Here is a 13,031-nt window from a genome sequence, read left to right as displayed (position 1 = left end):
GAGAACACAGCTGGAGACTCTCTCTGCTGTTTCTCTCAATTTTTCTATCCTGAGTTGTTTCCAGACAATAATGTTTTCTTTGGGTTTGGGATAAAAAGTAGGAGTGGGAGATGGATACTTTTTACCTCCTAACCTTATTAATCTCAACCTGAGATATAAAAAATAATTGATAACAGTGGCTTTATTTACCCAGCCACCAAGGGGAGTCCCAACATGTGAAAACACAACCAGCCCAGTCCACTTAGTTCTGCTTGTGACTCTTAGCCTGTGCTGCCTTGTGGCATTATAGTTTTTGGAGGGACTATAAACTGCTATGGCATGTGCTTTGTGGAACTAGTATAATTACTTTAACTTTAGACTCACATCTTCTCAACTAGGCTATAAACATCTGATGCTGGGACCAAGTAGTTAAGCTTACTGTTTCTCTACCACCTAGTATTATGCCCTGCACAGTTTAGTGCTCAATACGAGTCTGCGGGTGATGATGCAGTGGCTAATACCATGAAAAATCCAAACCCTAGTGACAGAAATGGGGGCTTCAGATGACAAGAACACACAGGACCAGACCAAACATCAATGAGCAATCAGATATTTAATGTGTGACCTAGAAGGTTTGTTCTCCATCGTGGGCATGGGCCCTAATTATTTACACAGAATCATTGTACAATATTTACAGCAAGATGTCAGACATGGCATCACTCTGGACAGGCAAAGAGGGGATAAGAACAAGCTATGAACAAAGCCCCCAAATCAAAGCACAAGCAGAAGCCTGCCAATGTGAGAAGGAAGCGGAAGGCCAAATGAGGGAGGGTGGTGAGGTAGACACGAGGGAGGACAAGGAACCATCGAGTCACTTCTGGGGTACAAGGGAGTCCACTAGGACAAAAAGTCTTTAAAATTATAATCTGGAGTCTGAAGGAGTAAAATCTGCCACAAGCCACCTCTGTGAGGAAAAAGAAGGCAGTTAGAATCTTACAGACCACACCTTTTGCCTCCCCTACTAAAAGGTAATTTTGCTGCTGATTAAATTCCTAGGACAGGGGGCTGAGAAGGGAAAAAAAAAGACAATCTCTTTTTTAACCTCACCCAAGGATATTTTTTTTCATCACTTTTGAGAGAGAGTGGAAGGGGGGGGAGGGGGATAGAAACATCGATGTGAGAGAGACACATGGATTGGTTGCCCCCTGCTCGTGTGCTGACTGGGCCAGGGACTGAGCCTGCAACTGAGGTACGTGCCCTTGGCCAGAATCGAACCTAGGACCCTTCAGTCCACAGGCCGACGCTCTAACCACTGAGCCAAGCTGGCTAGGGTGAGACAGAATCTTAAATAGACTTAAGAGAGACAAAGTAAAAAGAGTCAGGAGAGACAGACAATGCAACGAAGGAGGCAAAGACCAAAAGCTCCAGCAAATCTGAACATGAGAATCATACTAGTGACTACACAAGTCACCTTTCCTCATCTCATCTTCCCCAAAGCTCCTCCCTCCACCCCTAAATCTCTGGATTTTAACTTTAACGAAGGAGTAGAATTAGGATGAGGCTGGTATATTGGGGACAATCTAAGATTCCATCTTACCAATTCAGTTCCCCTCCTTATCCTGTACCAGTATATCAGGGCTTGAGTCGTAGCCAAGGGCAGACTAGGGTGAGAATAGACAGGATGGAGGACACAAGGCCGCAAAGCCCCACAACTCCAGGACCACAACGCCAGAGGCCTAGTTTGTCCAGTGGAATGAAGAGATCACAGGCATTTCTGACTACATCCAGCAGGAGCGGGGGATGACCACGAAGGACCCGAGCCAGGAGCAGGACTCGGAGCTGAAGCTTCAGAGCTACTTGGGGCAGGCCTCCTCCTGAAGTCCCTGTACCCCCAGCTCCCCCAGTTTCAATTCCTCCTGGGGCTCCTGCTCCAGAACCCTTCTGTCGCCGGCTATAAACTGAAGACTCTTGTTCCATCAGTAGGCGGATCTCATAAGCATCACGGCTCAAATTCATGATGAGGGAAAACAGATAGTACCTGAGATACACAGGACAGAAGGGTGAGTAAGGGTACCTATACCCACTTAGCATATCCAACAGAACAAACATGTTTTTCCCTGCCAAAATGCAAAGGATTGCAATTCAGAACACCAGAAGTGAATGCTAGTACCCACTATTAGAAATGTACTCCACCTTTTTGTAACTAACATGTTTACATGTACCTTAAGATCCTGGCTTAAAATTCATGAGGATCATCAAATCTTCCAAGATCAACCTCAAATTTCACTTTTCCACTTGGCAACACATTAACACATACACATTTGACTTGAACTACAGTAATACATACTTGTTTTAAAAGAAGCTTCAGTTGCTTCAGAGTTAAATTATAAATAGTTTTAAGTCCAATCCTTTGCCTGGGGGGGCACTGCTCAGTGGTTAGAACACTGGCCTGCGCACTGGAGGTTAGTGTGTTCAATTCCAGGTCAATGGCACATATCTGGGTTTCAGGTTCAATCCCCGCCCTGGGTCAGGGTGAGTGCAGGAGGCAACCAATTGATGTCTCTCTCTCACATTGATGTTTCTCTCTCTTTCTCTCTACCACTTACAGTCTTTCTAAAAATCAATGGAAAAATATCTTCACTCCTCAGATGAGGATAAAAAAATAAAAATAATTAAAAATAAATAAATCCAATCCTCTTGTTTAAAAAAAAGGAGGCCCAGAGGTGTTAAGCAGCTTGTCAAATGTGTTCAATTATAAATTGCTTAAGAATAGTCTGTTTTTTATTTTTTAAATGTTTTTATTAATTTCAGAGAGATGGGAGAGAGAGAAATACCAATGATGAGAGTCACTGATCGGCTGTATCCTACACGCCCCCTACTGGGGATCGAGCCCAAAACCCAACCCGGGCATGTGCCCTGACCAGACCCGGAATCGAAACATGAATTCCTGGTTCATAGGTCGACACTCAAACACTGAGCCACGTGGTCTGGGCTATGTTTTTGATTTTTAATCGACTCTCACAACAGTGGTCTGACATAATATAATTGTCCTATCTCCAAAACACATCCTGAATCTAAGCACATCTATTACACTCCACCTCCCCAGTCTGAGCCACTATCATCTCTTGCTTGAACTACTACTTTAGTCTTCTAACTTACCCTCCATGGTCACGCTTGACCCTTTTCCCCAACAATCTCATTTTATATACTACCTGGCATAAACTCCTCTTCTTAAAACTCTTCACGGTTTCCTTCATGTCACATTTAGAATAAAATTTAGATAACTTAGCCAGGCTTACAGACCTCAACATCTGACCCTGCCTCTCTAACTCCACATCATGCTACTCTGTCAATCACTATGCTCCAAACACATCTGTTTCTTTCTATATTTCGATCCCATCAAGCTTGTTTCTGCTTTAGGACCTTTATACTACGGAGTCCCTCTACTAGAATATCCTGCCTCTAAAATCTTCACATGGCTGGCTATTTCTTGCTCTCTGGGTCTGAGCTTGGTTCTACAGAGGCCTTCTCAGATCCCCTATTCTAAAGTAGCAAGCCCTTTACTCTCTACCACATAACCCTATTTTAATTTCCTGCATAGCACTTACTACTATCTGACATTTTTATTTATTCTTTATGTTCGTCTCCTCCCATTACAGTGTAAGCTCCATAGGAGCAGGGACCTGGTTTGTCTTTACCACTGTATCCCTATGTCTAGACCAGTGCCTGCATATAGTAAGAGCCTGATAAATATTTGTTGAATGAAATGAATAAACATGGCATATAAACTGTTCTAACTGCTTTTTCATGCTACTTCAATCATGCCTCTGTCCACAGCCCTCATACATCACATGCTACGTTATAGCTGTAAATCACTGAGAAAGACAAAAAGAAAAACAACACATAAATGGAGATACAAAGATGCTAACTAATATAATCTAAAAGAACAAAGAGAATCATAGCAAGACAAAAAACAAATACACATGATATGTATAAAGATAATTTTATTCCAAAATAATATTTCTCTCCACCTTCATTACCAGCCAGCTCTTTAGTCCAAGTCAACATTATTTCTTGGCCATATTACGGCATCTCTTCCTCTTTTACCCTACTGCAGTCTACTTTCCACTGCAGCAAGAGAGATCTTCTTTAAACACTATTTGAATCATGTCACATCCCTACTCAGAACCTATTGTACTTAGGATAAAAATTTTTATTTTTTTTTAAATTTATTTTAGGGAGAGAGAAAAAGAGAGAGAAATATCAATCGGCTCTCGCACACGCCCCAGCCAGGGATCAAGCCCAAAACCTAGGTGTGTGCCCTGACCAGGAATCGAACCAACCACCCTTTGCTGTATAGGACAGCACGACGCTCCGACCAACTGTGCCACACCAGCCAAGGCTAGGATAAAAAATTTCAAAAAACTAAACAAAGAGCACAGCCGGCCTGGCTCTGTGGTTGAGCATTGACCTATGATCCAGGAGATCCTGGTTCGATTCCCAGTCAGGGCACATGCCCAGGTTGTGGGCTTGATCTCCAGTAGGGGGCGTGCAGGAGGCGGCTGGTCAATGACTCTCATAATTGATGTTTCTCTCTCTCTATCTCCCTCTCCCTTCCTCTCTCTGAAATCAATAAAGACATATTTTTTAAAAAAACTAAACAAAAAATCTTATCATTGCCTAAAAGGCCTTTCACGAGCGATTGGACAGTCTACTTCTCCATTTGAACGTATGCCCTTTACTCAGCACTACCCATTACACTGGCTTTCTATCTATTTTTCTAATTCCCCAAAGTCTTTCTTGGTTCAAGGCCCTAGAACATGCTATTTTCTGTTTGAAAAGGTCTTCTCTGCTACTGTTTGCTTTGTCTAACTTCTACTCAAATTTCAGGTCTGAACTAAAATATGACTTTTCTCAACAAGTTCTTTCCTGATCTATGTAAATTAGCTCCTCTTGCCCAGCCAGTGTGGCTCAGCAGTTGAGCATAGACCTATGATCCAGGAGATCGCTGTACAATTCACCAGTCAGGGCACATGCTCCACCTGCAGGCTCGGTTCCCAGTAGGGGGTGTGCAGGAGGCAGTTGATTAATGACCCGCTCATCATTAATGTTTCTCTCTCTCTCTCTCTCTCTCCCCCGCCTTCCGCTCTCTGAAATCAATAAGGACATATTTAAAAACAAATAAATAAGTAAATTAGCTCCTCTTGTTATATATGTCATAACACCCTGTACTTTCCCACAAATACTTGGTTTGGTGTTTATTTTCATATATGACTACCCACTAGACTAGAAGCTTCACGAGGGCAGGACTCATATCTGTTTGGCTCTCTGCTTTATTCCCTGGACCACAGTAAGCACCTACTAAGTATTTTTAGAATGACTGCATGAGCAGGCAGCGAGGGGCATAACCTATGGCAGTGATTTTCAACTGGTGTGCTGCAAGAATTTTTAAAGCATGCAATATCTGAGTGTTTAGTCAGGGGCACTGACCTCTTTTCCCTTAGATTGTCAAATTAAAAAATGACAGGGGCCAACACAATAGCCATCTGGTGTCAATGAATCAAAATTATACCTATGTTTTTTGTCAGACTGGAAAAATCTATATTTTTGGGTGTGCCAGAGAACTTTAGTAATTAGTTTATGTGCCATGAGATGAAAAAGGTTGAAAATCACTGACTTATGGTATAGAAAGAAGCAGAATTAAGGCAATATAACACTTTTCCCAATCTTAGTTATTCATTAAGGAAGAGCATTTGATCTCCACCTGCCTCCATTCCTTATTCTCTGATAGCTCCACATCTAAGTGACGATTAGAAGCCCAGTGACTGAGTAAGACGTGCACACTCTGGGAAGACCCTGAGAGGTTTTCCTCTCATGCAAGGCAAGCTATGCAGTGTGAAGAGCACAAAAGGTCTTGTAGAGTAAAAGGATTTCAAACCTGAATGACCGCTGGGCCCACTTCTCCTGATCCACACGGGGAGCTAATCCAGACTTTCCAGCCCACAGGACATTGTCGCAGGCGAAGTACAAGGCTCGATTGAGGTGACTAACAGTGATGCAGAACCTTAGGACAACATCTGAGAGATGCACAGCTCGTTTGGCCGACTCAAGGGCATCTGCTGAGTTGCCCAGGCGTAGAACTTGTGGGGATCAGCGGGAGACGGCAAAGATTTGGAAGTAGAGAGGCAGAGAGCAAAACACAGAGAAAGAGAAAGAGGGTGAAAGTTGAGCAAGTGACAGAAACATAACAATTTTTAAAAAGAGCAGAAACAGTTCATTCTTTTTTACTTCCAGTGTTAATTAACTTGCGTCCCGCTTTACTTCCCTCAAACTTGCCCGTCCCGCCCGCTCCGCCGCCTCTCAGTCGGGAGGACGCGGAGCACAAAGCGAAGCCGAGCGCGGGAACCGCGGGCCGCAGAAGCAGGGAGGGGGCTGCGGGACGGGCGGGCGTGGGGCGAGCTGGGCCATAAAGCGGAGCGTGACTTACGCTTTCTTCCCAGGCTCAGATGGCCCTCCAGCTGCCGGATCTGTCGCTGTAACTCAGGACTGGCGCCCCGTTTCTGCAGCGCGTGGCCGAGCAGGGAGCAGGCGTACTGCGCGGCCCTGGGGAGACAGGCAAGCACAGGCCGAGGCCTCCCTGACGCCCCCCGCACTGCGCCCTCCCAGGGGCGAGCGCCGACCGCCCCTTCCCCCGGCTGCGACCCTTCCCTTCCCCGCTCTTCACTCCACGGCTCCCCGCGTCTCCCTCAGGCCAGGGTGAGGGAAAGGCTCAGGGAGAAGAGGAGCCGAGGAGGGCTGGGGAGCACTGCACGGGGGGCTGAGGCGGCGGCGGCGGGGGTCCGTCGCGAGGGCGGGTCTGGGGCCCGGGAGGGGCCGGGGTGCGGATTAGTCTTCAGAGCAGGTGAACCGAGAGATTCCAAGGCTCTCAAGCTGCGCCGAGACCAGAGGCAGGCCGAGGCCGAGGCCCGCCGGGTGGCTGCCGGTGACAGCAGGGTGAGGGGACACGGGAACTTGGAGCAAGTCCTCGGCTCTGGGGACAGAGTCCGGGTCGCGGTCCGCCGCGGGCACACGCTCTTCATGCCGCCACCGCCCAGTGAGGGACATGTAGGTCTTATGTGGACACGGCAACCCCGAGCGTCCACCCGCTGGCCCTCTCGTGCCTCAGTTTCACCATCTTTCCCGAAAGCAGAAACGAATCATCCCCCGGCCGGCTCTAAGCAGCGCCTCGGGGTCCGTCCGGGCCCCCGTAGCCCGAGCTGACCCTTCTTGACCCCCGTAGTGCGAACTGACCCGGCCTCACGAGGGTCCGCGCCTGCCCGCCCCGCCCCGCCCCGCCCGGCCCGGCCCGGCCCGCACCTGCACAGCCGCTCCCGGGCCTGGCTCTGGGCGCTGAAGCGGACCCAGGCGTCCATGGCGGCGGCGCCCCAGCTCCGCGGCCCCGCTCCCGCCCCGCGCCCCGCCCCGCGCCCCGCCTCCCGGGCGACTCAACGGTGCCTCGAGAGGGACAAACATCGTCAGACAGGAAAGCGAGCGGAGCCCGCCCCTGAGGCGGAATTTCAGGACGAGACGTGCTGGCCTCCGGGGCTACGCCCGCGTTTTTAGGCGAGTCTCCGTTAGGGCGTCGCCTCCCCCGAGGGTCTCTCCCCTAAGCCCGCCTCGGGCTGCACCTCCCGCTTTAAATATTCCGGGCCGGGGGCGGGGCTTGCAGGAGGGGGCGGGGCGAGAGCGCGCCCGGGTCCCGCAGCGCCCTCCCCGCAGCCCCGGGTGGGCCCGCGGAACGCCCCCGGCGCGCGCACAGGGGCTGCGGCCGCGCCCCGGGCCCCAGGGACCCCGCTGGTCCACGGAGGGGGGAGCCAGCGCCCGGCGCGCTGCCCGCAGGACCCCGGCAGCCAGACGGGTGGCCTCCGAACGCGGACGAGCCCCGGGGGCGGAGGCTTCAGGGCCGGAGCTCAAACCAGCCCTGCATCCTGAAGCGGGACGGAAGACGCTATAGCGAAGTTCACCTCTTCAACCCCCTTTCCCTTCCCAGTCACCGTGTCCACAGGCAGGGCCCCTGGGGTCGGCGGTGGGAGGCCCGGCCGCGCCGGGGCGGAGGTGAGGGTCCAGAGCCGCTGGCCTTCTCGCGGCCGAGGTCCGAGGGGCGGGAGTGGCCACTGTGCTGCTTGTTTCTCCGGCTGGCCGCGGCCGCACCCGTCAGCTGTCCCTCAGGGAGGGCGACCGTTTGCCCACTTAGCAGCCCTGGATTTCCTGGTCACTTCTGCAGTCATGCCCCAGGTGCCACCTGGAATGTCACTGTTCAGTGGCCCGCAGGGGACATCGCAGGCCGGACACTCGTGTTCCTGAATCCAGTGGCCATGTGTGCCAGCTTTCCCGCCTGTGGTCACTGGGCTCCACCGCCACCCACTCGGCTGCAAGGAACCTTCTGGGGCAGCCTGTGGACTTAGTAACCTGCTTGCCTTGCCCCAGGTGGTGCCTTGTCTGGATTCAGGGCTGGACTGGACAAGAATTTGGGTACATAGTAGGAGCCTTCAGAGCCAAGGGGTGTGGCCGGCGGTGGTCAGCCGTTCATCCCCAGGGGCAGTGCCTGATACTCTTTGGCATGTTAAGATCATTGCCTGTCAATTTGTATCTGTTAAGGTCTTAAAAGCAGTACCCTTCGATCTACGCCTCTTCCTTCAGTTTTGTGTTACACTTAGCTTCCCCTCTGTGCCCTCCCAGTCCCACCTTGCTTCAGGAGACTTGCAGAAAAACTCTAGGGCAGGGAGGAAACGTGTATGGGGGGTCTATTAAGAAGACAGGGGCCCGGCTGGGCGTGGCTCAGTGGTTAAGCATCGACCTAGGATCCCGGCGATCAGGGTCCCATTCCCGGTCACGGCACATGCCCAGGTTGCGGGCTACAGCCGATCAATGACGCTCTCATCATTGATGTTTCTCTCTCTCTCTCCCCCTCTCCCTTCCTTTCTCTGAAATCAATAAAGATATATTAAAAAAAAAAAAAAAAAGACGACAGGGAAGCCAGCCGCTTTGGTTAAAACTTTGTGGTACTCATTCATCAATTCAAAATATAATGTACATCCTCCCCCAGGTACACTCAGATGTTCTAACAAAGTCCTGTCTTCAAGAAATGTATAGACTAGTGCAGGAGACAAATTACTACAATACAGTGTACAGTCAAATGTTATACTAGGTAACACAAGGAGCTAAAGAACAATGAGGGGTGTCTGACCCGCTCTCCCTCAGGGAAGGGGTCCCAGAGATGTTAAAATTGGATTCTTGAAAGACAGGTGTTAGACAAGTTCAAGCAGGAGGAATGCTGGGGGGAGGGGACTGGTAGTGGAGGATAGTGGATCTCAAGTTGAGGGCTAGAAAATGGCAAGTAATGAATCTGGAGGGGAAATGAAGAGACAGATTACAAACATTAAGTTTGTACTTTATCCTCAGGACAGTGGAGAGACACTAAAGTAAAAAGTGGAGAGTGACATAATCAGATTTGTATTTGTTTATTCTAGCTTTATTGTGAAATGGGTGTCAAAACTGGAAAAAAAGTCCTAGGCGGACTGGCTCAATAGTTAGAGCGTCGGCTTGGGGACTGAGGGGTCCTAGGTTCAGTTCCAAACAAGGGCACATTCCTAGGTTGCAGGCTGAATCCCCAGCCCTGGTTATGCATGAGCGGGAGGCAACCAATCCATGTGTCTCTCTCGCGCTCCCCCTTCGCTCTCTCTGAAAAGCAATGGAAAAATATTCGCAGGTGATTTAAAAAAAAACAAAACGGGAAAAAAAAGAGAGCATCTGACCTGGACTACCAGGTAATCAAATCTCAATATGAAAATGAACTAGAAAAAAGTTAAATATGAAGCAATTTTCAAAACAAAAACAAAACCCACTACTACCATAGGGAGGTGGAGGGGTGAGAGAGGTAGAGCAGCATCTCTGAGACTAAGATAGGATTGTTATCTATAAGGCAGCTAAAATGCATGACAATGCATTATAGAGTCAAAGATTTCATCCTTAAACCCTCAAATATTAAAAATATCTACCAAAAGTTAGTCTGACTATAGCTCTAATATATATATATATAAAATTACCTTCCAATAGTACGGTGAGAACAGGACCTCTGCTACCCCAAGATTTAAAAAACAGCTTGTTGCGCCCGGCCGGGCGTGGCTCAGTGGTTGAGCGTCGACCTAGGATCCAGATCAGGGTTCGATTCCCCGTCGGGGCACATGCCCAGGTTGTGGGCTGCAGCTGATCAATGACTCTCTCATCATTGATGTTTCCATCTCTCTCTCCCTCTCCTTTCCTCTCTCTGAAATCAATAAAGATATATTTAAAAAACAAACAAACAAAAAAAAACCCAGCTTGTTGCTTCCGTGTAGAAGGAATTAGTTGGGTTTGTTCATAAGGAAGTAAATTTAGGTGTGGACTTGGAGTTAGAAGCCTGTTTTTGTTGCACTGTTTGCTTGTTTTACTTTATTTCTTTTCTGAGTCTAGGCTCTATTACTAGCCATATGACTGGCTAAATCACTTGAAACACATGGGCCACAAGATGATGACAGAGATGAATTTCATTCTTTCTTACAGCCTGTACTGACTGTTACAATATCCATTTGCTTCAATGGCAAACTGATGGTAACATTATGATACATGTGCAAAAAGTGAGATATTTTTTGTTTCAAATTGGCCTCCTCTTGTATAATTCTGCATCACCCATGTGTTATATTTAAAATATCAATGTCAAAATTTTTTTTTTACTATTTGAGAGAGGAAACATTGATTTTGTTGCTCCACTTACTTTGTATTCATTGGTTGACTCCTGCATGTACCCCAACTGGTGATCAAACTTGCAACCCTGGCATATTGGGATGAAACTCTAACCAACTAAACTACCCAGCCAGGGCAAAAAAATAATTTTTTATTTGTGTGGTATTAGTGTGATGAAGGAGTACTGGGGTAGTAAGAAATTAGTTTGTAAGCTGAAGTTTCCAAGTATCAAAAGTAGTTAAAAGGAAGGTTTTTAGTTAAACTGCACATAAAATACGGAAAGGACAGGCAGAAATAAGGCTATGGATCAAACAAGTCCAGGAGCCTGACCTATTTTTAAACCCCTTCTGACAGTTAAAGTATTTCAAGGCATAGCCCCCCTTCCCCCCAAAAATATGCACTAAAGATAGGGGAAGAGGAAAGACTAATGTCTAACTAGCTCAGCCTTGCCTGATCATAACTCTAGGCAGTTCATAAAATTGTATGTCTATAGTTGATACTATCTACCTTTCCTAAAAGTCCCTCATGCTTGCTGAAATCTTTTCCAGATGCCTTATATCTAGGAATCTGATACCTACACAGCTTGCCTTTTATCAAACTAATAGTGACTCACTCATTCCATCTTTCCTGAACCAAGGTACTAACTTACCTGAAGTTCAAACCTGAAAAATATTCTTTACTGATTCAAACAAAAAACTCAAGCAATTTACCAAAAGGGGGGAGGGGCAGCCAATAGCATTCAGAAAATGTTAAATTTTATTATTTAACATTGTTTCACCATTATAGTTATTGTACATAAGACTATTACTAAAGGTCACTTCAGAGTGGCTGCACAATGGCCTAAAATTTTAGCAGCACCCATTTTACACAAAATTTTTGGCCACAGAATTAGACAACACATCAGAAAAACCATTTCAGCTAAAAATGTTGGTGAGGTGGTAGAGATAGCCTATTATAAAGTGTAATCTTTATCATAGTACTTGTAGAGAAAGAAAAAAAAGACAGGATTCTTTAAGTCCCGGAATTTAACAAACTTAACCTTTTAAATATTGGCACTGTGGATGAACCATAACTCAGCACTATACTATTCTGCAGATTTAAGGATGAATTGGGAACAGATGGAGTGACACTGGTGGGTAGGCTGGGGTGGAAGGGGACCAGTTCTAATAGTCCTCAACCCCATTCCAGCTGTTCCTATTCCATACCATCCGCCAAGCTGACCCAGGCCCCTTTACTCAGTGTGTCACCAAAGGCAGCTTCAAAGCTCAATGGCAAGAGACTACCTATAACCTCTTTATTTTCTGCTGCCCATTCTGTCGTCACTGATTGCAATGGCCACCTGCTATAGCCACATTATCTTCAGTGTGTCTAGTTCCCTGACAAGGTAGAACGTCAATCCCTAGGCCCTAATCCATACCCTCAAACTATTGCACTAGCCTCATTTATTTTTCTGATAGCTACCTATCAAACCAAAAGTGAGATCCTAACTGTATTTCTAGTACCTGATGCTGCATAATTTTCTTGAATGCCTTCAATTCTAACCAGCCTCTAGGCATCATCTGAACTTGAGCTGGGTGGACAGGATTAGGGAGAAAGGTGGTCCGCATTCTCCTTTACTCTGGGACACCACGAAGTCTTAAAGTAGACTTAGTACTTCATGTAACAGCACCTCAATCAAACCCTTCCTTCAGCAGGTCTGTCCTAATCCCTCGGGGAAAGGGAGCATATAGTCCTAGGCTGGAAAGGAGAAGGGGGCTTGCAGCATTTTCTTCCTGGTCGGGGAAAGCTCCATCTCACTGCCCACCTGTCAATTAACCCTATACTCAGGTCAGGAGCTGAATGGTTCTGAATTTCAGTATATTTTGTAAATTCCCAGCCCCTGCCGGTGAATTTGCCCTTAGACAATCACCCCTGTGTCCGTCTGTGGACCTGCGACTGGCCCTGACCTTTGTCCTCTGATGGACACTTCACTACCTGCTAAGTCTCCGGTACTGGTTCTCTCCCACAACCCTAGTTGAAGCTCCACCCAGCACCAGCACATCTTTTTCCCCTTTGGCCTTGTCAGTGCTCCTCTGGATCATCTCCAAGGGGCTTTCACCCTTGGCCGCCAAAGTGGACACCAAGAACTTTGTACAGACTCCTTCAAGGAAGGAGAATCTAGGAGAATGCCCCAGTAGGAGATTTAAGCCCTTAGACAGCTGGAGGTGCAAAAAATATGGCAACAAGGGCAAGAGAAACAAAGAAACATTCCTGGAACATCCATTTGTTCAGGACAGAGTATATAGAAACAG

At 47.5% G+C, this 13,031-nt stretch overlaps 1 protein-coding gene and 1 pseudogene across 3 annotated transcripts; one reads left to right on the top strand and one right to left on the bottom strand.

The window, feature by feature from the left end:
• Positions 1 to 573: 573 nt before the first annotated feature.
• Positions 574 to 7,425, bottom strand: PEX11B (peroxisomal biogenesis factor 11 beta). 2 transcript variants are annotated; one of them, XM_081120536.1, is made up of 5 exons: positions 7,336 to 7,425; positions 6,467 to 6,582; positions 5,918 to 6,119; positions 1,577 to 2,017; positions 574 to 943 (listed from the first exon to the last, which is right to left on the bottom strand). In XM_081120536.1, exons 1-4 carry the CDS (start codon positions 7,389 to 7,391, stop codon positions 1,612 to 1,614), a joined length of 780 nt encoding a protein of 259 aa, XP_080976662.1. In that variant the 5' UTR covers positions 7,392 to 7,425; the 3' UTR covers positions 574 to 943; positions 1,577 to 1,611. The 2 variants fall into 2 exon arrangements, with proteins under 2 accessions (XP_080976662.1, XP_080976661.1); XM_081120535.1 differs by having other exon boundaries at positions 574 to 2,017.
• LOC308549380 (gonadotropin-releasing hormone II receptor-like) lies at positions 7,390 to 13,001 on the top strand (annotated as a pseudogene). Its single transcript has 5 exons — positions 7,390 to 7,414; positions 8,009 to 8,073; positions 8,188 to 8,445; positions 11,929 to 12,124; positions 12,585 to 13,001. The product of its transcript is annotated as a gonadotropin-releasing hormone II receptor-like (transcript).
• The last annotated feature ends 30 nt before the right edge of the window (positions 13,002 to 13,031 follow it).

This window comes from Miniopterus schreibersii, assembly GCF_964146895.1.
Source record: "Miniopterus schreibersii genome assembly, chromosome: 19".
Taxonomy (NCBI): domain Eukaryota; kingdom Metazoa; phylum Chordata; class Mammalia; order Chiroptera; family Miniopteridae; genus Miniopterus; species Miniopterus schreibersii.
Note: the sequence above shows the minus strand (reverse complement) of the source record. Positions and strands in the feature narration are given on the sequence as shown.

What these genes read in the sequence shown, in the direction of transcription:
- PEX11B (XM_081120535.1), bottom strand. Translation starts at nt 7,391, where the DNA reads ATGGACGCCTGGGTCCGCTTCAGCGCCCAGAGCCAGGCCCGGGAGCGG. An exon ending in GCCCGGGAGCGGCTGTGCAG is followed by an intron (nt 6,583 to 7,335) that starts GTGCGGGCCGGG and finishes CTGTCTCCCCAG; the next exon opens with GGCCGCGCAGTACGCCTGCT. An exon ending in TCTGAGCCTGGGAAGAAAGC is followed by an intron (nt 6,120 to 6,466) that starts GTAAGTCACGCT and finishes GATCCCCACAAG; the next exon opens with TTCTACGCCTGGGCAACTCA.